The sequence below is a fragment of the Dysidea avara genome, chromosome 3 (genome assembly GCF_963678975.1).
Source record: "Dysidea avara chromosome 3, odDysAvar1.4, whole genome shotgun sequence".
Lineage (NCBI taxonomy): Eukaryota > Metazoa > Porifera > Demospongiae > Dictyoceratida > Dysideidae > Dysidea > Dysidea avara.
Genome location: NC_089274.1, coordinates 26,540,633 through 26,566,365, shown reverse-complemented (window position 1 = coordinate 26,566,365; position 25,733 = coordinate 26,540,633). Strand labels below are relative to the sequence as shown.

At 38.0% G+C, this 25,733-nt stretch overlaps 1 protein-coding gene across 1 annotated transcript; it reads left to right on the top strand.

The window, feature by feature from the left end:
- Positions 1-29: 29 nt before the first annotated feature.
- LOC136250516 (uncharacterized) lies at positions 30-25,206 on the top strand. Its single transcript, XM_066042735.1, has 6 exons — positions 30-210; positions 3,014-3,337; positions 19,978-20,298; positions 20,493-20,589; positions 20,654-20,886; positions 24,465-25,206. The coding sequence occupies exons 1-6, from the start codon at positions 120-122 to the stop codon at positions 24,884-24,886; spliced, it is 1,488 nt and encodes a 495-aa protein (XP_065898807.1). The 5' UTR covers positions 30-119; the 3' UTR covers positions 24,887-25,206.
- Positions 25,207-25,733: the final 527 nt, after the last annotated feature.

The following is a 25,733-nucleotide window of genomic DNA, read 5'->3' as shown; positions in this document are numbered from 1 at the left end:
TAACATTACGCGCAATGTGGCGTGTATATTACGCCGCTCGTATCACGCGCATTTTATCGATCAGTTCACTCTCGTGACCTCGAAAAGTTTGATGTCGATTTGTCTTAGTTGCAGTGAGGATGAGACACGGAGTATTAGTGTTACTGTTACTGCTGCTGCTCACGATACTTTCTGCTGTTGGGCAAGATTGCAGTGATCTTCTACCAACAAGTAAGCCGAGCAGCTATCAGAAGTACACTACCTCCGCATTTATACTCGCACAAAAATGCTTTTGTTGTACATGTAACTCTGGGGTAAGCATTCACAGGGAGTTGATCGGACAAAATTGGGTATTATGAATGATGCTTGGTTGCAATTTAAACCATGTCCCCTGAATGGATCCCCTGGCTTCTGCTCTCTCACAGTGGTTAGGCACTGAAAGTTATTGATATCTAGTGCTGTAGAGAGAGATAAATGTATAATACGTAATTGCCGTGGCAGCACTTATTAGGTCACTCCAAATAAATTCTCTGTGTCTTGTCCTGTACCCAGGCATATTTGCATGCAGGTGGGCAGCCCATTTTCATTATAAGATTAGCAGCTTTTTAAGCCATTATTTGCCTGGTGCAACCATAGCAAGTTGCATGAAAGCATACTTAAGCTTGTACCTTGATCATTTAAGTTGCAGGAATAATGCAAAGGTGAATTTATGCCGACTTGATAGCACACTGACACATAATCAAAACATTTTAGTGCTGACAGTAAAGATGTGGGCCTTGGATGGGAGACAGAGAATTAATTTGGAGTGGCCTTATTAGCTACAGGCTATCCAGCCTTTTATTTTTCTATAAATAATGCCGACATGGTCAATTATTGAGAATATCAGCATTGTTCTCCCTACAATTTTCACTGTCGTGGGTGATAGCATATTTCTTGATACAGTACTAAGTAAAATGAGTAGTGCACACTAATTAGTTACTTGAGACAGATCCCATGCACTAACTGATGATTTTCACACTGTCACTATAGTTGATAGTACATGTACAGTATCTCATTAGATGCCATTGTAGATTCTTTTTTCTTACACACTGCACTGGTTTAGTAGAGTCATATCGTTGGAAATATATAGAACAAATGGCCTATGCCAACTAGCTGGCTCTTGTAATCAATAACTATGTACCGTGGCTGGCAGAGAAAAGTGGCCTATACCTGTGTAATTGTGACAATATTACTATTAATAATGTATAAAGCATCATGAAGTGCATAAATACAGTGCATGACATCCTTGGGTTCCCAGTCTCTGCGGGCTCCTGGTCTCTGGTCCACCTTAGTTCTACCCACTTGTTTTACTGTTGGTCTGCCATCTGGTATGTTAATGAAAGAATGCTAAAAACTAGTAGTTGACCAATTTTGTAATATGAAGCCAAATGACACTTATCCATATATGTCTTATGACTAACATTTGGTCAAGTATGAATGTAGTTAACCTGTTAATGTACACTTGTACCCTGAAACCTTTAATATATAGGAGCTGCACCACGATGCCTTATCAGTGTTTTGATTGCGTACAAAATAGTGCGACTGAAATTTATTGCATTTCATAAATCATAGTTTTGCTATATGAGGAAATCACTGGTTCTTGCGTGGTATAAAAAGTTGATTTTTCCTGTCTTAAAACTGTCTTAATGTAGGTAATGGCTTTTGTTATAATACTCCTACGGATTGATATAAACGCAATGATCCATTTTATGGGTTTACTACAGCTTTTCTGTATAGTAGACAATTTTTTGCACATAATAGATGATGCATGTTTTCTATTAATTTATCATCAATTTCATTATGAACATCAAAATAAAACAATGTTCATTTGGTTCCACATGGGGTACTAAGTCACTTCCTATGGATACAAATACATGAAATTAACAAGGGGGAAAATGTACTGACCTCCTGGCAGTCTCTTGTAAATGTTCGAGCGTGCTGCAGTCCAGTCATAGATTTTTTTTCTCCTTTCTGCAACTTTTCAAACATACTTAATATAACATCTTTAACCAGGCTGTAGGACCAAGTCTCCTACAGACCTTCAGCACTTGTGCTGTAAAGTCTTAATAAATAAAACTCAGTGAGGCATGTGAAGGGACTAAGTTTACTAAATTATACATTAAAACATCAGAATCTTTGTTCACATGCATGCATACCTCCAAGCCTTATAAATTTCCTGGCTGAGCAAAGCAATCACAAGAGGAAGTGACAGACAATGGTTGCTAGTATCGAGATTTACCATTGAGTTTATAATATCAGTGCCACAGTGTGTCATCAGTGTATCAACACCAATGATGATGCCTGTCTTATCCAGCAAATAAGCTAATCATTTCATTTTGGCTTTGCTGATTTTCGTTTAATGTTTAGTAAGCAACCACAGGCCACTACATAGCTAGTAACCTGCCATGTAGTTAGTAACCCACTGCAGGTTTCTATTCTAGTTTAAGCCCCCAGACACCAAAGGCAATTTGTCATAAATTTTTTGAGAAGGTCTTGTAACACTTGTTCATAAAAATATCCTCCATGAAAGGTGAGGGCCTGTAGTGCATATGGATACACACTACTCTAAACACATGTACACACACACACTGTACATATACACACAGCTTCATCCCCTGAAGGTCAATGCTACAATGCAAGCTATGCTATTCACACTAGAGGTGAACACCTGTAGTCTGACTAGTCAGGAACAACTGGTCATGTGACCTGACAATAAATTATTTTGTAGATCAATATTTTATCCTGACATTGTTGGTGGATGTATGTTCCACACAATGCACAAGAGGTGACTAATATATAGATGTCATATTAACTGGAAAGCCTCAAACATTCAAGATTGTGCACCAGTTACGATAATGTGATATGTAGTGCATTTCAGCTATGACAGTAGGGACAAAGAATACCAAGTGTATACAAGAGACAATAGAGAACATAGTTTGTAATAAAGCAAATGAACACTTTTTACTTTTGTTACTTGTGTGCTATTAAATTTCAGACAACGAAGCCCACCAAGAGAAGAATGTCACTCTTTATGTGCAAATGCTTGTTATAGAAAATGAGACCACTACAATAAATGCGTCAGTGTCATATCCTGACTCTGTTCCAGAAGGATCATTCATGTATTATTACAAGTTTAAGGAACGAACATTTGGTAGTAGCACTAATTGGACTACTATTGGTTGTGTACAGGGAAACTATACAGCTGGTACAGTATACCAGTGGGAGCCGAATGTTCCTCAAGCTAGAGAATGTGTAGTAGAGCTGTACTCTCCTGATAAAGTGCTCCTATCAAAAGATACAAAAGTAGTTAGGATAGCAGGTGAGTACAAAGTGTTACAAGGCGCACACGTGTGTAGTTTTCTGTGTGTGAGTTAGTTTTGAAAAGATAAATCTCCTAAGAAAGGATAATTTGAGGTTGTTACTTATTCATAAGTGTGGTAGTACTTAATAGTAGGGATTCCCCTTAACACAATGGCATTCCAAAGTTTAAAAATCATCTTAAGAATTTATGTAACGAGCAATGCAGATTCCTCATGTATCTATCTAGCATTTTAAACAAGAAAGTTTTCACAATGCACTTATATTAAATGAAAATTTTATTTTGCCCAGCCTGATCACGTGCACAGGTGAAAAACTAGAAGTTAAATAACACTGCATACCTTACCATGATAACAAATATGCTTTGTGGGTTCCAACAATTATCTACACTCTGTGGTTTATTCCTTCTTCATGTGCAGAAACTGTGCCAAGGCACATATCGACACTTTCCTTTCAGAAGTGCTTATGCTGCTAGACGTTAAAAGATAGTATGCTACTAAAAGGCAAGAATTGTGACTACACCCCTTGGAAATTTATTGTGTGGGATAGCTTCATTTGAGACTCAGCATAAGATACTCTAATAAAACAGTCACTCTGAGGATATGATATATTCTAGTAAGAACAGTTACAAGTACTATACATTGTAATTTAATACCTTACTAGTAGTGTTATCATACTTATTAATCATAGCATAATACATAAAAAATCATTTGTTGGCCATAATTTGCACTAGGGATGTGCGATATCAGGATTTTGATTTCGATACGATATCGATGGACAATTAGTAAAATATCGTGATATCGATTCGATTTCAATAATTAATTTAATTGTGTGGGTGGATTAATTGCATGGGCGGACGATATTTATAGATGTGCTTTAAATGCAATAGATCTACTAAAACCATCATGTAGTACTACTAGCAAGCCTAGGAAACTATGGGCAGGGCCGCCCAGAGAAATTAAGGGGCCCAGGGCAAAGAGTTAAAGTGGGGCCCTTGACCCAAGTTGTAAGGTGAAAACCAAAAAAAAAAAAAAAAAAAAAAAAAAGTCACAACCTGCTGGCAATGACAATAACTACCCATCACCAACCATATCTCCTTATCTATAAGCTTGCTACACTGCTCCTCTGAAGAATACTGTGACTGCTCTATTAGAGTATTTAGATCTGACTGCTCTATTAGAGTATATCGATCTTTTAAATAAATATTTAGGGGGCCCTTCATGGGGCCACCTGGGGCCCCTTTCAGGCTGGGGCCCGGGGCAAAATGCCCCAGTTGCCCCCCCCCCCCCCCCCTGTGGGCGGCCCTGACTATGGGGTACCGTTTGTACCAAAATTGTGCAAAAATGCCTTATTTATAAACTATAACCATACTTTATAAATCAATGCACTACTTTATAAATCATGGACATATACTTTATAAATCATATACATGATTTATAAACCATATACCTGATTTATAAATCATTGATGTACTTTATAAACTATAACATTGATTTAGATAAATTATACATGTGATTTGTAAACTATAACACTTATTTGTAAAGTATAAACATTAACTTATATATTAATGCACTACTTTATAAATCATCTGTATAGTTTATAAATCATGTGTATAGTTTATAAATCATACACATGATTTATAAATCAATGTACCATTCTGCGTGGGCAGTTCAAAGGCACCGCCAGTGCCATAATTTGTATATTGCACTGCTGCAGACCGTAGCGAGTGCATTATAACTTATAACGCACTGGTTGCGGTTTTGTAGACCACAACGAGTGCATTATAAGTTATAATGCACCGACCACAGTGCAATATACAGATATTGCACTGGCTGCGGTTTTGTGCAGCATAGCACAAGTGCCAGTGGCGAAGATCACTAGGACACCTCACCTAATAGGTGGAAAGACACTTCACAGATCACTCGAATTCTTTTATAGCCTGACATGTAAAGGTCGATTGTGGGCCATAACGTCACCAATACGTATAATGTTTACAAGCAGCCAATGGCGATCAAAAAAGCCAACACGGGTGGCCACAACTCTAGTCTACATATATATAAACGTACTTATACACCTTACTAGTCTGGTGCCATCTTAGCCCAGATTAACTGTAGTCCACTTCGACAATGACTCAATAAAACAAATAATACTAAACTTTACGTTCGATTGTGGTAACCAGTTTTGTCATGCCACCAGATTCGAGTTTAGCCAGTGTGAATAGTAAGAATTAGACTAGTATCGTTTAGTAGTTAGGTTTTGTTTACTTAAATCGTCTATTTAGCTGCTTTTTTTCGCTCGAGAGTCTGGTGCTTAGTCTATATGGCACACTGGCATGCTGAGCACTACATGATGAGAGTCGAACAGCAAATGCAGTTTAGTGATATAACCCATAGCGTACCAGCTTTCAATATCTCAGGTGGCTGCAGTACAGCAGGGGGAACGTCATCGCAACATCTGGCTTGGTTACCCACAATCAATGTTAGAAACTTGGCCTTTATAAGTGTTACAGCTGTCTAGTGAGACTCTCCCCACCTATTAGGTGAGTGGTACATAACAGTTATACAACGTGCACTCGTGCTCTGCCTGTATAAACGCAGAGCACTCATGGCCGTTGTATACCTATATAATATTATACTTTATGAACCATACATGCATAATTTATAAATCATCATCATGATTTATAAATTGCACACGTCAGATTACTAAATCATAAGTATATTTTACAAACCATCATCACGAGTGACTTAGTTTGGTTATTGTTGTATTTTATAAATCATTGTCGTACTTTATAAATTTAACACATACTTTACAAATCACATGTACAATTTACTTTTGTAATCTAGCACTATGATATATAAATTAATAGTGTAATTTAGTAGCCATACGTTATTGTTTAGTATCGATAGTTAGAATTCATATCAATATTACTTAGATGTGCATCAAATGGAAAGCATTTGTGGCATGTGATCCAGCACAGGATTCAGCAAACTTAGCATAAGCTTTGGCAGCTATTGTGAACACTTGCACTATTGAGGGCAACCCGGCAAAGTGGAGTATCGCCATTACCAATGCCCCTGTCATCGTTGTGGGTAACTCCCCTGCCAGTAATTCCACTAATGCCACTTTTGCTGGCTACTCTTACATGGTGTGGGATTTGGGCTCAAGCCAGCCAGCCAGTGACAACAGTGGCATAATTGGTGGAACCACTGGCAGGGACATTGGTAATGGTGATACTCCACTTTGCCGGGTTGCTCTCAATAGTGCAAATGCTCACAATAGCTGCCAAAGCTTATGCTAAGTTTGCTGAATCCTGTGCTGGATCACACGCCACAAATGCAGGGGCGGATCTAGGATTTCAGAAGGGGGGGTGCTAACATGGGAATTTTTATATGTGGCAAGAAAGTTAATACAACTAGTGTGCGGCCCTATCTAGGGGGGTCTGGGGGCATGCCCCCACAGGAAAATTTTGCAAATTTGGCCTATTGAAATAGTAATTTTGAGTGAAAAATGATGTCACTTTGTTAATGTGATACCATTATTCCCCTACAGCTTGTCAATATAACTAAAGGGCACAACCATCTAGCTAAAATTCAATCTTAGACTGACATCTTAAAGAACTAGTAGTGGATACGTATGGGTATCAGCTGCACATGATCAAATTTAGTGTTTTGAAGTATAGCATAATTTACAGTCTCATGGCTCAAACTACACTAGCTGTCCAAACAGTAGAGAGGGTAAGTGTGAGTGGAGAGGTCAAGTAGACTGACTTACCAGTGTGTGGAGTACATGTGCACTCAGCTATATAGAATTCTCCAGCTAGGGGGGGCTCTAGATCTGGTGGCATATATACTCCCGGACTTCCGGAAATTTTTGGAAAATGGCTATCACACAAGATTGAATCTAGAAGCTATTTTTAACCAAATGTGGGTACAAGATGAATGAGTTCAGTTGGAAGTAATTTTAATTAAAAAAACAGAACTATACACTGTTTCTTGTTATTGGATTTTAAGAAAATGTATAGTAATGGCTTGTCAAAGAGAATAAAAAGTGCATAGGTAAGGCCAAGGAGAATATTTAGCACACAGGATTGGATCTACTTCATATATAGCCACTGTTCTGTGGTGCAGGTTGCTATTTCAATCTAATTTTTAAAATGATAGATCCATCCATCAACTAGTCTACAAATACAACCAGTTTTTTCCCCAACTAATCCCCTTTTACCACACAATGATCATGACAACGTAAATGCTGCAGTATCATTTGAGCCGGCTTAAAGTTGGACTTCAAGGGATTTGATAGTGCAAATTCCAGAAGCTGCTAGATTTAGACTAATGTAGCATGGGATTTGATCAAATAAGGGAAACAAAAACGAACAGCTCTCAGATGTTGCAGCCTTGTGAACTTTATAAATGCTAAGAAATTCACTATTATATAAGACTATTGTTTTACTTGCAAGAGAAACATTTCAACCCAAGAATCAAGTTTGTAGCAGAGCCTAAAAAAACTTAAACTGTTTGACAGAAAAGGTTATTTTCAGAATAGATTTTCAATTAATGATGTTTCGTACAATTTATAGTACATTAAGGTATAAATCTTTTACCTAAAGTGATTGGTATCTGGCAGGATATTTGGTATAATGGTGAGGGTAGCAGTGCACAGGTCTAGAAGAATAGGTTAATTTCAGTTTACACTCTGGTAACTTCTTGGAAATTATAGTTTTAATGATGGATGTTCTATTAGAGTAGTTAACTGTTCTATTAGAGTATGTCGGATTTAGCAGCTTCTAAGGTAGACTTACTCCAAAAGTATAATTTTAAACTCTTTTTAGTAATTCTTGGATAAGATTAGCTATTCCCCTTGCTCTTTCCATCTTTTCATTGCCCATACATGTATAGATGCAACTGCACCTGTACTACAGCTTCTAGAAGCTTCCTAGCTTGCTCATTGTAAAATTTTGGAGGGGGTGCTTCAGCCCTCCAAGCACCCCTCTAAATCCGCCCTTGAAATGTTTTCCATTTGATGCACATCTAAGTAATATTGATATGAATTCTAACTATCAATACTAAACAATAACGTATGGCTACTAAATAACACTATTGATTTATATATCATAGTGCTAGTTTACAGAAGTAAATTGTACATGTGATTTGTAAAGTATGTATTAAATTTATAAAGTACAACAATGATTTATTAAATACAACAATAACCAAACTAAGTCACTTGTGATGATGGTTTTTGTAAAATATACTTATGATTTATTAATCTGACGTGCGCCAATTTATAAATCATGATGATGATTTATAAATTATGCATGTATGGTTCATAAAGTATGTTATTGATTTATAAATCATGTGTATGATTTATAGACTATACACATGATTTATAAACTATACACATCACGCAGGGGCGTAGGAAGCATGGGTGCCATGGGTGCTTGGGCACCCATAAATATTTCCAGTTGCATAACTAATGGGTGTCAGCACACTGTATACTATATGTTACTGAAAAGATCAAGATACTCTAATAGAGCATCAGTCAATGACTCTAATAAAGCAGTCACATACACTTGCGACCCTTTTTTTTTGATCTTTAGCTTTAACACTGGGCACCCATAAGTTAAATATCTTCCTATGCCCCTGCACATGATTTATAAAGTAGTGCATTAATATATAAATTAATATTATAATTTGTAAATCAGTGTTTATACTTTACAAATAAGTGTTATAGTTTACAAATCACATGTATACTTTATATAAATCAATGTTATAGTTTATAAAGTACGTCAATGATTTATAAATCAGGTATATGGTTTATAAATCATGCATATGATTTATAAAGTATGTGTCCATGATTTATAAAGTAGTGCATTGGTTTATAAAGTATGGTTATAGTTTATAAATAAGGCATTTTTGCACAATTTTGGTACAAACGGCACCCCATAGGAAGCTGGTAGATAAACTTTTACAATGGCTAAATTGCGCATAACTGACCTTTATTTCTAGCATGATTGCACAATCACAGACCAAAATACTGTAACTTTATCTAAATTTTCTCATTAATCGATAAAGTACCGAGATCAGCATTTGCAATATTGAATTCGATACGATAATAATACCGGAAAATTATCGCAATATCGATAAATTTTTGATATATTGCACATTTCTACTGGGTGGCAGAAACAGGAGTGACAGTGGAGCCATGGCCCCCTACTTTTATTGATCAACAAGAGGTGAAAGAAGCAATGAAAAGTTGGGGAGCTCAAGGTCACAAACAAATTTTGCTAAAGCGCATCAGTAGCTAAGGGCATGCCCCTCAGAGAAAATGATCAATTTTAGCAATACATAAAACTTCTACATAACACCCGACTGCTTTATTGTAATATGTGACTCAATCTTATGAGAATATCCTTCAAAGAGGGAAGATCTGCCTCCTTACTTATAGGAAATGTGTTTTGTTGTCCATATTCTTACATGGAACCACTCACGCTTACTGATTGATTATTAATTATAAAACTTATCTGTTTAGTTAACTTGGTGCACATATCGGTTTTAATTAATCCAGGTCAAATCTGGGTCTGACCCAGATTGCTATCCTGGTTGGTGGGTCATCTGGGTCAGCAGTACTGACCCAGATTCAACACTGGCTGGCGGAAACTGTGTAAATTGAGGCGTGATGGTCCACTGTGCACGCGCTTACAAACCTTGCTTGTCTTTCTTCATTGGTTTCCCATTCTCTTTTAAGTCTGTCACGTTCCCTTCTTTATGTGAGCTTCTCTTCTCTTTCACTCGCAGTTTCAACACTTCTTGGCACATTGCTAGCCATTGCACAAGAACATGCCACGTGCACAAGCTAAAAGCACGAGAACGTACTACATGTATGTGCCACGTACATGAGAATGTGTGACGTGCACAAAAATGGCAGTTGATGGATTTCCGTGTTTTTTGTGTAAACTTAAGGTTATGTGATGGTGGGGCTCGCCCCAATAAATACACACACTTACAAGCAGCATCAACAACTTTAGTTGGAAGCATGGAGACTTGTTACAAGCTGTTACACTTGCTCAAGTACTGGAGATAAAAGCTACACTACTCAAAGGTAAGGAAACAAAACTCATACAGTGGATAGGGGTTGTTACTTATTTATGCAGAAGAAACTTGTAGGTTTGTTTATACAATGCTGATTGGTGGGGAGAAAATAATTACATCACACTGCACATAATGGCACCCAGAACACTGTGCTGATCATTATAACATCTTTGATGATACAATAGTGTTGTTAATCATATTTGCTAACATTGCATTCAAGAGTACGTTGTATTAGAAATTGATTTGTATGCATTTTAATCTTTCACATAAGGCTGCAGCACATCAAATTTAACCATGAATATTCTGAGCAGTGCCCAGTAAGAGAGAAGTGCGTTAGGACCACTACTATATTGCTAAAGGACATGCCATCACAATTTTTTTTACTTCAGTATGCTGATGACACTGTCCACTTTGTGTGGGAGGATCAAAGCAAAAAAGTGTTCTTTATTTGTCATACAAACACAAGTGTTCTATATTGGGCAGGTATAGAACACTTTATAGACCCACAGTTCTATATCAGGTAGTTGTGCCTTCTTTGAGTGAGTGACCACTCACTGTTGGCAACTACAACCAATCAACCAAGCCAGTCTAGGATGATAGCCTGTACTGCGCTGGCTGACCAGTCAGCCCAACCAGTAAGAGGAGAACCACTGGATTTAATTTAGTAATGCATTTGACTTTTAGTTTTAGTTATAGCTGTAAATAGAAAAACAATTTAGTTAAAGTTTTAGTTTTAGTTACCATCATTAATATATTTTAGGTATATTTTAGATGCTAGATTTGTATAGTTTTAGTTAAAATTTTAGTTTTAGTTAGGGGTGAACCTCCCTTGTTTCCCTACTTTTTCTATGATCCCTAATCGACCTTACAATTTCTACTTTTCCTTAAACTTGTTTGTTTACTTTTTGTAACATTATTATGACTGATGAACCTGTGTACTGCTTCAAAAGAGAGTTAAAATGGTTTTCATCTGAACATGCCCCAGCTATCAATTACTAACTAGATGTGAAGTGGCCATTGCTCTGCTTTGTTCAGCCCATTACACAGCACTACAAATGAAGAACAGTAGGAGAAGCGCCTCTGCAATCAATCCAGTCACCATGAATTTGCTCGCCCAAGCTATCAATTACTGACTCGAAAGTGAAATGGCTATTACACTTTGCTTTCACCTATTTTCAGCCCATTACACAGCGTTACAAACAAAGAACAGTATTAGAGTCATCTCTGCAATCAATCTATAGTCACCACATAAAATACAGACAATTCCTGTTTGCAGGAAGCCATGCATCATGTTCCTGTGAAATGACACCTTGGAGCTGTCAGCAAAAAGAAATGGTACACAAATGAGAACAAAGGTAAGTTCATGAGCGACATCGAACAGTGAAGCAATTTAGTCCATAGCCTTAGCTATTATCGAATTACGCTTACCTGAAGGCATCAGGTATATTAGATTCCAAATTTTTTGTACCAACATATTGGAAGCATTTAGGGTTGTATTGGAGGCACTTTTGAGCTTGGTTATACTGCCAAGGTGCCAGGATGGTATTATGAAGCTGGTTTGGGGGTGATATTTTTTGGTCAGAAAAACCCAAACCTCTAATATACAGTAGTACCATACTACATGATTTAAATTCTTGAGTTAGCTACATTCTGCTTGAAAACATTGCAGTAGTAACTTTTAGCATTAAAGCTGATGATTATTAAATATCTTCATAGCAAAGCACTTTTAGTAGCTTTAAAATTGATAGTGTGTGTAATAGTGCTATGTGTTTTTAAGTGTTACTACAGTATAGCATAGCAAAGTACTTTCAGTTTTAGTTTTAAACAAGCAGCAAGTTTTATAATTGTAGGTGGTAAGTACTTTTAGTTTTAGTTTCAGTTTCAGTTATTTGTAAACATTAAGTAATAGTTTTAGTTTTAGTATAAGTTTCAATGTAAAAATTGAGGCACTTTTAGATTTTTGAAAAATCATAAAAATTTCAGTTTTAGTCTCAGATAACTAAAACAACGCTAACACACACTTGAAGATTTTGATGATGGTTGCTTGTGGTCAGCAGCAGTGAATGTTCTTGCTACGTTTTGTTCACATAAACGGGCGAGTCCTAGGAATATCACGGAAATGTGTTTATTAAAGTACCTTACTGGCAATCGAAGACTTTTAGTTATTGAGAATACAGACTAGACTCAGAAAATAACTAATGCAGGTGCAGCACAGTGCAACACAGGCGAAACACAGGCGCAACGCCTATTGTACCGATGATAACACTACTCCGTGAGTTTCTAATTGTTTCGTGTGCCTTGTGTATATCTCAAGTTGACAGTTCTCTATACCAGATAGAGCACTGCTGTGAGTGCTGTACGGGAAATATAGCACGAAACAAGTGGGCGAGAGACAAATATAGCGCATACATATATATACAAAGCTGAAAAGCCGTCTGACTGTCCATCCATCCGTCACGCCGTTTACTCAGCACAAATTGACAAAATCAGTGCTGATAATGAAGCACTCGTCATCCAGCTACTCTAAGATTGTTATCATGATTGCTTTCGTTCATTCTCTACAGTATGTAGAAGGCCAAGGTGGAGAGAAAACTTGAGCAACATTCCTTTGAAAACCACAGCACAAACTGTTTAAGTGGTAGAACGCCTGACTGCCATGTAAGGGGTTGTGGGTTCGAATCCACATGTTGGCCCATTTTTTTTTCTAAACAATACCTTTTGTGCGCACATTTTAAAAGCTCAACTTTTAGCTCATACTATCTTGGCATGCAAAACACGTATCGACACAGGCTTTAGTGAAATTAAACGCCCATCATCTGGCAACTCAAATGTTGTTGTAGCAAATCAATACGTGCTTTTGTTTGCGATGAAGGCACTGGTGTAGGGAAGAATCACTGAAAAGTTGAGTTACATTCCTGTCAAAAACCACAGACAAACATCCAAACAACTGTGGTGAATTGTGCACCTTCCTTAACCCCAAGTAACTATATTCAACCTGGGTTCGATCCCCACCTAGGTCATACTTTTGGGACCTTTTTGATGCACCTCTTTGTTCTATCTGTTCCACAAACTCTTATGCTCACAGTTTTTCAGCACTGGCACATAGACTGCCTTACAGCGTAGGGACTAGCTCTAGCTTATAGCACTTTTGTGGTAGGGCTGGTGAATTGCCAACATATTTGTCCATCTATGTGTTTGTCCAGTGTGTAGGTAAAAGCTTCTTTCACACTTAATCTGTATGACACTTTGTTCAGATTTACCTCATTACTGCTGTAGAAAATAAACAGCTTGCACGATTGCGTAGATACTACTGTGCATCTGAAAAATTAATGATATTAATGGCACCATGCAGATACTGTAATTTACACTGAGTAACTGTGTGTGTAATTGCACAACTATTTCACTAATCCTGCTTACATCCTTTCACTCTAGATCTGCTTAAAGGATCATATATTACCCTAAAAGTAATATAGGAAATTTAAAATTAATGATGATGTTTAAATACCTGAGGTTTTGTATTGCAAGAGGTATGTATCACTACAACATTAAAACTGAAAGTGCATAGCATGAGGCAAGTTCCGAACTGTTGCTTACCATGCAGTAACTATAATTGCAAATTGTGGTGGCCTTAAATTATGCACAAGTTCATTTCTTGACAGTAACTTTGTTGACAGTAAGGTAAATGTCATGTGGAAACAGAAACCGTGCTATGTGTACACCACCTATCATGTAGGTATATATACAATTGCCTTAGCTTGCATGTAGTTTAATTAACCTTGCATGTTCATTATTTCACTATACGTACTTAAAAGATGACATGTATTTTAAAACATCATCAACATGTATGCTACAGAGCAGTAATAGTCATCCAATGTATTATTATGCTACATTAGTTGTCCTGCATGTAAAGTAGCTTTTTTTATTCTTTCCAGCACTAGTAAGGAATGCTCACTGAATAATCGAGCTACATTCCTGTCAAAACTACAGACAAACAACTTTGTCATTAATTTCAGTATACTTGCAGGATGGAAACCAGGATGGAAACCTCATGGTCTTTAAAAGTAACATCACCATGCATGCGTGCCAATGGCGGATCCAGGATGGGGCATTTGGGGCAAATGCCCCCCACCCCCCTCTCACCTTGTGGAGGAGCCAGCCATACTTCTGATTAAAATACTAAACTTTGTCAGGCCAAGATCAGTTTATACAACTCATGAAAATATGCACATTTTACTAGCATTTATTATAAATTCACCTGAAACTAATGCAAACCAAAGTCACCCAGCACCTTCGTGCGACTAAGCGCCTCTAAAAATAATATCGTGTTGCAGCTTTTAAGACTTCACAACCATCTGCAAAGACCAAAATGGCAAAAATCAACAGTGAGACATTACTAAGAGGTGAATATTTGCTGCTTCAAAAATGTAGCAACTAACAAGAGAACCTGGCTCTCCCCAGCCACCTACAACTTGTGTCCCTCCCCTTGCTAGCTCCTGGATCCACCCCTGGAATGTACAAAATATCATGTCTAGCAATGAGAATGATCAGGCCCAACAGTGTATGTAAGGCTGAGTAGTTGTGTGTTTTTAATGCTAGTGATAATATGAGAGGAGTAGCTAACTAACTGAACAAGGATAGGGCAAACTCTGACGATTGCAACATTTGGTGCAAAAACCCAGGAATGAACCAGGAACCTTTATACATAAAGGCTATTCAGCGTACCAGCTCACCCAAATATTCTCAATTCTTCTTTCAGCAATGGATGTACAACCTGTATTTTGTGCCATCTGTAAGCTTCTACTATAGGGTAGTTCAACTATCAACCAGTTCAGTATTGCCAGGAATAACAGTGTTCTGTGGAAGTAGCACATCAGGAGTGTCGTTGCAAATATTGTAACCCAGCAAAAGATGCCAACCAAGAGGAGCCAACGCCATGCAAGCAAAAGCAATGGCAGACCTGTACTTCATTCATCTGCAGAGGGATTTTCTTTCCAAGGCTAATTGCTTCTTCTGTGATAGAACAGTCAAATTTGGGAGAAAAAGAAAACATGATGTCCTTGAAGTGAAAATCATTGGAATAAAGAAAACTATTTTAAAATTGTGCCAAGAATGAGTAGTTGGTCTGATGCTGTGAAGGCACACATTCTACATGTGCACGACCTGCATGCAGCTAACCACCAGACTTGTAATGTTAATTTCTGCACAAAAAGCAGATGCCAATTGCTGCAGAAGACTTCAAGAAGCCAAAGCTTGGACGTCCTCAGCATGACAAGAGGGCAGAAGCATTCTTGGAGGTTGCGAGCTACTTTGAAGATAAAGATGATGAGCAAATCACAACCATCAACCTGATGAACCAAAACTGACAGATATACTGACTATGAAGTATACGGCTACATCCACATGAAAACAGAGCTTATAGAATACTTTGGCGAGAGACCGAGATTAATGGTAAGTCAAATGTAATCACTTTCAGAACAACAGCAAAAGTGGTGCTCCCGGACTACTACAGTAAGCAGCAGCAGCAGCTGGAGAAACAAAACGCTACAGAGGAGAAGATAAAACTTGTACAGACTGCTGAAAAAGTTATCACAGAAGACATCAAAGCCATTGCAATGGACTGAGGTCACAAGAAGCTGGCATCGAGTATCTACCAGATACTTTGACAGTACCATTATAAGAATTGTTTGCTGGGAAGAAAGCTGCAGTGCAAGTAGCTTCAATTGGACAAGCAATGATGCAAGCCACTCAACCTCAGGTCCTGCTACATAGTCTGGAATGGGAATGCAGTTATATCATCACTTCGCATCACAATATCCTTATTGACTCCTTTCATCATCATGGGTTTTGCTGTTCCTACCAAGAAATGCAGTGGTTTGAGCATAATGCTGCTCAGTCACATGGAGCCAATATTCCCAACCTGACAACAGAATTCGTCCAGTATAGAGCTGACAATGTTAACTACAATATCCACACATTGAATGGGCATGGCACCTTCCATGGTATGGGTATCATTGCTGCTGTTACTCCTGAAACCAGTTCAGGGTGGTCAATCCTCAGAGCAAAGGTAACCTCTCTTGACATTGCTATTGTTGGAAGAGTACGGTTAGGAAGAAGTCATGGAATGTCAGCTGTGACCTACCAAAAGCTATTAGATCTAAAGGCTCAGGACTACTACTGCTATGAAAATCTTGATATCCTGTGGAAAACATTTGTCGTGTTTGGATCTCCCATACCTACGTGGTCAGGGAAGGTTCACCACCCAGGTAGGCATCTATTATGTTCTTGCCCATAATAGACATGAATCCCAGTGACAGCACATGCTTTTACTCCATTATCATGTTTGTCAGTGAGCATGTACAAAGGTATGGTATCACCACAATCTACTTCAAACACCATTACCTCCTGCTCCTGAACATCTGGTATAAGTATCAGATGCAACTGCCAGACTAACTGCAGTACACCAAGATTCTCATGCAAGAAGCACAGCATTGAGTGGAATTCCGCTTGTGGTAACTGCAAGGGAATTGGTTGCACAAATGTAGTATCTCGTGACAATGATATTGACACACTTTAGTAGTCATACAGTAGCATTTGCTACTATCTTTTAGTGATATCACCTGGAATTATATTATTACTTATTATGTAACTAGTCCATACATTGTCCCAGGATGATAATTTTAGTACCAGCAGATTCGTCTCTGCGAGAGTTTTTTGAATGGTATATAAAGTTTTGATCTAAGTATTATCCTAGCTGAGATATGACTAAAACACCATAACTGCAAAGGAGTGAAAAGTGGATTTTATTCCCCCTACAAGGATTCTTTAGGACTTTATTTCTGTCATTGGGGACATATATAATAAGGGAACAAAATCCGTTGAGTTTGCCTTTGTTGCAATTAGTGTGAGGATGACTCACATAGTGACTGTACTATATATTATTTGATTGGTTCATACTTGGCAGGCAGCTTTGCTAGTATTGTATGCCCAGCAAAACAAATACAGAAATTATAGGTATAGCTAACTACGTACTAGTATTTCTTAATCAATGGGTCTATAAGAGTGCTTGTAAGTTAGCTGTAAACAAGTCAAAATAGTCTAGCATTGTTGTACGAAAGAGAAAGATTCCGTAATTCACTTCATTTTCGTGCAAAAAATTTTCATGTAAAAGTATTTTTGTATGATTTATGTGAATGACTGCTCTATTAGAGTAGTTCAATCTTGTGTAAAAAGTTTCAAGTTTATGCATACGAAAATTATTTTACAAATGCAAATTATTTTACAAATGCAAATTACGGTACTGGATAAGAACCTGCAAACATACTTACCAGAAGAGATTGGACATGTTCACATGAGCTGTACATTTTCATTGGAAAATCTTTGTTTCAAGACAATTCTATTAAAACTATAATGCATTTGAACATTTATGTATTTCTAAATCTAACGGCGATGAACCCCACTGATTTGGCTGGTAACAAAGCCAGAGTTTAAAGCGCCAAAAGAATAAATTATGCAAAATCCGTTTTATTGAGGAGGGTAATGCAGCAATCTCAATGTAACGCAGTGAAGGGTCATTGTTTCATTATAGAAAATGTACATGACAAGTCTGGTGAAGTTGCATGCATCAAATCACAATTTATTAATTTCACCCCAAATCTCGAGTGCTTTTAGAACGGAACAAAGTATATTACCTTGAAGCTTACATGAAGGACGATCTGAATATCTACCGAACCCCAGTGAACCCCATCTTTTTCAGTTTAGTATTGCAACTATTGAGGATCACGTGAAATACCAAAGAAAAGAATGCAATTAAAAGTAATATATTTAAGTAACACTTAATAGCGTGTCCAACCTCCTCTGCATACTGTATAGCCTAAATATTTTGAGGGGGGGGTTCACTGATTTCGCGGTTTTGGGTGTTATCAGCGAAAATTTTACCCTCGAAATATTTAGACCTCCATATAGTCTAGTACAGTTTGGGAGTGTTTGTAAATCCGTGAAAAATTATTTTTAGCAACATTGCTCAACCTCGAAAAATTTGCCCCTCGAAATATTTTGGCTATATGGCACTTATTAACTATGACCATGCCTCTTAAATTAATTATCGTATGCTGGTATTTAAGACATTTACAGCCTTTTGAACAGCTTTAAGACTTCATAACCATTTGCAAAAGCCAAAATGATAAATTTCAACAGTGATACACCACCAAGAAGTGAATATTTTCTGCTTCAAAAATAATAAGAGAATGTGCTCTTCCCAGCCACCTACAACATAGTCTGTTTGTGCCCCATCCCCTTGCCAGTTCTGGATCCGCCCCTGCATGCTACATAGCTACATGGGCGGTGCTGGTGTTTAATGCTTGGACTCTGTTCCCAGCATTAAAACGTGTAATGTGGAAGTGGTGCTGCACGTAGGGCAGGTATCAATGCTAGTTTGTACTATTCTGAAGTACAAAGACTTTTATGTAAGTATATTTGAAATTACTATCCCAATGGCTATCACCCTACATGTGAAATGCATGCAAATAAACAGGCAAGTGTTATTTTATGGTTCAGACAAAAGTGCTCTGCAGCAATAGTATTCTTCTAAAGGAAGTTTATACATACCCTTGGAAGTCTCATTGATAACCAACTTAATTGGACTGAACACATCTCTGCTGTTTGTAAAAATTATTCTGTTACCTTTTTTGGATTAATACTCATCGTAAGTGGCTATGTGCATCGCAATGTTACTTCACAATCATGTATTGCAACATTGCTGTTCCCTTGGTTGGTTGCCCATTACCTCCCAAGTGTATTATTGTTCACTTTTTGTGTTATGCACCATCAATATTGTCATCCTCATAACATCTCACTTGACTCTCCAATTTTGTTTGGACAACAGAACGCACACTTTGCCAACTGACAGAGATGTGTACTATCCTTCACAGTTCACACAGAAGCTCTTTCATTATAGTGCATCATGTGGAGGAATAACTTACCATTCAACTTACTTTCTGGTCCAGGTCATCATTGATACAATTCCTGAGCCATGTATAGATAGTTTATTTAATTATTTGTCCTTGTTACCTCGAATTGTTTTGTAGTTGTGTATTTAGTATGAAGATGAAATAAAAATTAAATCTATCTGGTAAGTGGGTGTGGCTCATGAAAGAAGCTGTGTTATGGCACAACCAGATGAAAGTGGATTTAAATTGGTAGGCATAACAATGCAGCATAAGGTATGCAGATATAAGTGATCCAAATAATTCCATGGATTATTATTAGATGTCATGGTACAGCCAATTATAGACACTATCCAATAATGGAATGTTTTTATGGTGTGGCTATAAAATAGAGTAGCATTTAGGATTTTGCACTATAGTTGCAATGAGATAGTTACTAGTTGTCAGGTAGGAGTGAATGCAGGAATCATTCTAAAAGGACTGAGCACCTTGACATTCAAGACACCTTGGTCCTGGATATTTGGAAATACCCGTGACCATTGTACATTATTTTAGTTAAACATCTAATTAGTCAACATACCATGTTAATTATGGCTACATTTTTTATGTTGCAGGTCCAAGGGATGGATTGTCAGTGAGACTGACAACACACCAATCAAGTAGTAAAGAATTTCCGTGTTGTTATTCTATTGGAGAAGTAACATTCACTGTTCGTGTAACTCTGCCAAAAGATATCAAGCTTCCTCTGGAATTTTTGTACATGTTATCATTTGGTGATGGCAATAAAGTCCCTATAACAACTGATAATCAGGAATTAACCATTCCTCACAATTACAATGATGTCTGCACTACATGTGTTACAGAGGTTTTTGTGATTATCAAGCCAGTTGACTACTATTACTACTGCAACACTACCCAAACTACTTCTGTTATAGGTAAGCTGTAAGCTTATGTGTGTATTTGGCATTAGATAGCATCTATTTGCCAAGAGCGTAGTGCTGTTACTAGCCTCTCTGTGAGCTAGCTCTTTAGAATTGGATTGTAATTAATATTGCACATAGTTGGAAATATTGAAATATTGTTGAATTGACCACCCCTCTGCTGTTTCAATATTCTTGTACTTGTCTAGAACCAGTCACAGTTAACAACTCTCACACTTCCATTAATAATGGTAAGAAACTGTACAAAGGTCATCCAGTCAAACTTCTAATTACCTCCAATGGAACGTAAGGACTAATTAATTATTCAGTTATACTGTATTATGTAAATGCATACATTTTACTAACACAGACTGCCTGTTACTGTGTGTTGGCATTTATGGAAAATGTGTAACGACTTTGAGGAGAACTGTACTGACAGTCACAGTGGAAGTACCAATGATACTTGTATCACAATGACACGTTATCACTCATGTGGGGTAAAACTACCACTGGAAAGCTCTGGGCAGTTTGTTCTGTTTGCAATATTCAAGAATAATGCAAGCTCTTGTGAGATCAGTCACAACTTAACAGTAGGTGCTAGAAGTGAGTTGAAGTGTTTGGAGATGCATTCCTGTACTTGTGTGTGTCAGGGTTGAATAGTTACCGGTACCTACTGCTGACCTGGATGACCCACTGACCCAGATGACAATCAAGGGTGTGACCCAGTTTAATGAGGCATACATCAGGAGTTACATTTTGGGTGCTGTGCTAGCTAGGGTAGCCAAAATAGTGATAACAAATTCTAATCAGTCCAAATAAGTTTTACAATTAACAATTGATTAGTGGATATAATTCCATATAAGCCTGCAGACAGTAAGGGTGTGGCTTCGTGCATACTGATTAATAGGGTGACTCTACGTATGCTTGCAAACAGTGTCACACATTCCCAATTGGGCATGGCTCAGTGGACTGCAGCAAGGGTCACACATACATACACCTTAACAATCAATAGTGGATGTGGCTCCACATAACATACACAGACAGCAATGGACATGGCTTTGTGTATACCTACAGGCTACTACACACCTTACTGATAAATAGGCATGGCTTCGTCTACAGACAGTAACACACAATTCCAATAAGTAGGCATGGCTCATGAAAGAAGTTGGGCTGCTGAAGGACTACAATATGATGCATACACATGCTTCCACATTGTCAAGCTAACTAATTAATTTCACACATGATCTAATCGAGGTCAGACCGATATCAGACCAGTATGACCCAAAAAAAAGTGTAACCTGATTGACCCAGATAATCTGGATGACCCAACCCTGATCATCAGGGTTGAGTCATCCAGGTCGTCTCAACCAGGTCCAGATGTGTGTAGGGATGCATCAGAATAATTTCAGGAATAATAGGTAGTCAAAAGAATTGGGGAATATTCTGGAATAATCAGATGAGTTCTAGGAATAATTAGTACAAAATTATGTTTTTCTTGTAGTGTGTAATGCAAAAGTCTTTTGGATAAAACACTGAAACAGTACAAGCATAAAAGCAATTGAAAAGGTCGATATATTCTAATAGAGCAGTCACTCACTCTAATAGAGCAGTCACTTGCTCTAATAGAGCAGTCAACTCCCAGTACATAATTCTAATATAGCAGTCACTTTTGCAAAAAGCTCTCACTGATATGCTTTTTGTGCACAAATTCCAGGAATAATTTTGGGAATAATTTAAAAAGAATTGCCAGAAAGAATAATTGGAAGCTCAAAAAGCATAAAGCATAATAGATAATTGTGTGTGTGTGTGTGTGTGTGTGTGTGTGTGTGTGTGTGTGTGTGTGTGTGTGTGTGTGTGTGTGTGTGTGTGTGTGTGTGTGTGTGTGTGTGTGTGTGTGTGTGTGTGTGTGTGTGGGTGTGTGGGTGTGTGTGTGTGTGTGGATGTGTGCTAGCTGGTGTGAGGCAGCACAGAGTATCAGCCCTGTAATCGAAAGGTTCCAAGTTTAATGGCCTGATTATTCCAAGTTGCCGTTGTTGTTGTTGTTTCCTTGAGCAATAAATTTATTCACATTACTCCAGACTACAATGGGAACGTGGTGGCCTGGTGTCAACTGGGGAAGTAGCCCACCCAGCTGTATCATCACAATGGATACCTGGTAGTTCTAGGGAAGCAAATTCCCAACTGTCCTTGTCTTGCTTAGCAGTGTTTGGGTAGTTGTGGAACTTTGGGTTCTCGCTTTGGCTTTGGTCTCTCTCTGTGAGACCTGGACAGTCCTCCTGCAGGTTACTAGTCCTACCCCAGGAGAATTTCCCTCAAGTGCCTGAGTGGTGCACAGTGCTGTAGTCATATTTCGCATGGCTGCCAGAGGCTCATGCTTTGTGTACTAACTGGCCAGATCCTTCTGTGCAGTGTGGCTTATCACTTCTGGTAATAAGTGCCTGTCCATAAAAGAGACTCTGGGGAATCTGGACCACATTCTGTAAACTGTACTGGACTTTGGGTAGGCCGATTACTTTAGGGTGCTGACACAACCACAGTAATTGCACAGGAGTTTTCAATGTGTATGGGTTGGCCACATTGAACAATTTAGTTATGTGGTATATTTACACATTCTTTTCTTTTGTCTAGACAAGATGAAAGAAAGTTCATTTCCCATTATATAAACAGTGCTTGTACTGAAGTTCATTTCCCATTATATTAACAGTGCTTGTACTGCCTGTGTATATACCCTGTACATGAGATGGGCCAGGCCTGTTACACAAAGTGTGTGTATAATTATGCTGATGGTCACCCATCTAAAGCATTTCTGTAATATGCTGCATTATTTTGTGTGAATGTATATAAAGTGCAAGTGACCTATTATTAAATGGTGTGTAATGAATTTGAAGTTTACGATATTATTTTGCAAACTCCTAATGTGTAGTCTATTCTAACTGAACTTTCCAACATTTACTGTTCATATGCAGACATTAAAGCAGTGTTACTGCTTATTATCGCCAATGATAAGGTGAAGTAAAATACCACAGGAATTGTCATGAAAGGACTGTAACTCGAGCATGACTTTCCACTGCAGAATTATTGTATTGATGTATAAGTAGGACTAAATGAGACTCTCTATTGTAGCTCGTGTGTGCATACTTTTATACTTCAGCTACAATATCATGGTACTTCAATTATCATTGGCATTGGTATAAGTTGTGCAAATTTTATTGAGGTCAGCCAGAGAAGCATAGTGTTTGATAATTGGTCTGTGGAAATGTATGTGGGCTCAATAATAGGTGTGGCTGGTGTTCAATGTGTGCATCTATGTTGTGGGTCATTCATGATGGCCAAAAACATATGTGACTGGGCCTGGGAAAACTGGTCTTATCACCCATGTCAGCAGATTTGATTTTTCACCAATAACACAAAGCTACATGAATAAACTATCAAATTTCACTGCCAAAATCAGCTAGACGTGAGTGGTCTGCTTTTGCTGGCTGCTTTTTCCAAGCACAGTGGCAATCCGTACGTGTGGTCTGAGGCCCTAATGGAGTTGTTGCCAGCCTGGGGTTGGCTGCATGTGGCTGTACAGCATCGTGGTGTTGAATAAAGGCCTGTGCTGTAAATGTGCTTCCATTTTAACCAGTTTTGAGACCTGAAAGCCCATAACTTGGCCCAATTCATCCCTACGTCTTCCTCTTTTAAGATTTTAAAACAACCTCTGACCCTCCTCCAGGACTCCCACCCCATTTAAAGCTCACCTGATACAGTCAACCTTGGTTTAAAGACTATCTAAAATGGCAGGAAACTTAGCTGCTGGCTACTTGTACAGTGAATGCTCTGGAAGGTAAGGAATTGGTGTAAAGCGTGTGAAAATTTGGTACACGTAGCTTCAACCACTGGCGAGCTACAACACACTAAATACTTAAAACTGGCATTTCTCAATACTTTTAAATAGGCAATAAGACCGGTTTTCCCAGACTGGGTCACATATGTGCTTTTCCACTCTAAGGATTAAAATTATAGTATTGATTCCAATCCCAAATACGTAGCAGCCATGCATCCTTACTTTTTTGCGTAAATGTTCTTGCAAGGTGAGAACAAACATGCATCTAAAAGGTATTTGATCATACATTGTAGCCAAGTGCAATGTCTAAGTACAATGTCTAACTAACAACTAAATTTTCTATCTATTACAGCTCCTGTTGGTGTAGTAGCTGCTGGAGCTGCAGCAACTTCTGTGGTGTGTATCATAATAGTGGTATTGCTAACATCATTCTTTGGCTACATACAATATCAAAGATACAAGAACAGGCACACAGAAACAGCCAGTTTTAATTTTGTCATTCTGCCTCCAATTGACACTCGCTCATGCTGGGCTCGTTTCAAACGATCATGTCGCAAGAAGTGGTACAAGCTGACTGGGAAAAGATTTCATGAAGGATTAGTGCATACACTAAGTGGAAGTGGAAAGTTTAGTTACTCTGAGTCACTTATTGCTAGCAACTTAAGTTATGGAACTTTGCTAAAAAGTGAAAAAAGTCAGCCTGATGAAGATACACAAGTTGTATTACATGATTACGTAGACAGTCAGTATTTGGAAAATGAGGATAACAGATGAAAGTCTTACAATTATTACACCACTGTTCACATACTCACTGCATTGTACATAACTGCTGAAAGTGTGACATAAAATGTACAGAATATACCACATGTGACATTACGTTTCTACCTCAGTCTTTTGGACCTGCTCATCTACACTCAACTACAAGACTGTGCAATCATAAATCTCTTATGTAATTATATACTTTTGTAATTAGTTTCTTATTATTTGTGCTGTGATTGTGCAGCTTTTTAAATATTACTTGTGTTTTGCATTTGTGTATTGTTTTTGTAGGTATGTACAATGTGTGCTCAAAACATTGATTATTAATCAGATAATTATGCATAGTATACATGCAGCTTAATAATTTTTAGATAATCTTTAGTTTTGGATCACAGCTGTATAGTTTAAGAGAAATCAACACTGTCCTACCCCTCACCACACTGCATAGGCGGTGGAGACAGGGGGCCACTCCCCCCCTCCCCACTTTTATGGGACAATGTTTGCAAGAAAAGATCGAGATACTCTAATAGAACAGTCACAGTATTCATGCAGAGAAGCAGTGTAGCTTGCGTTACTTAGCTATAAGGAGATATTGTTGGTGGAGGGCAGCTAACGTCAGCAAGTAGTTAGCTACCTTTTTTTTGGTCTTCAGCTTACAGCTGGCCTGGCCCCCTCACTCACTCTTTGGTTTGCTCCACCGCCCCTGTCACACTGTGCTTGTGGGTAGTATATGTTTCATCCAGTACTGTACACTATAGTGCATGCATATGATTCAATTACAAGAATGTGTAGTTCACACACAACACACGGATGTAGCTATTTTTTTTTTAACGACCAAACTAGCTATATATCGTATCGTACT

Coding starts and splice junctions, on each gene's coding strand:
- LOC136250516 (XM_066042735.1), top strand. CDS start 120: ATGAGACACGGAGTATTAGTGTTACTGTTACTGCTGCTGCTCACGATA. Junction 20,299..20,492: donor CCAAACTACTTCTGTTATAG/GTAAGCTGTAAG, acceptor GTACTTGTCTAG/AACCAGTCACAGTTAACAAC. Junction 20,590..20,653: donor CTAATTACCTCCAATGGAAC/GTAAGGACTAAT, acceptor TTACTAACACAG/ACTGCCTGTTACTGTGTGTT.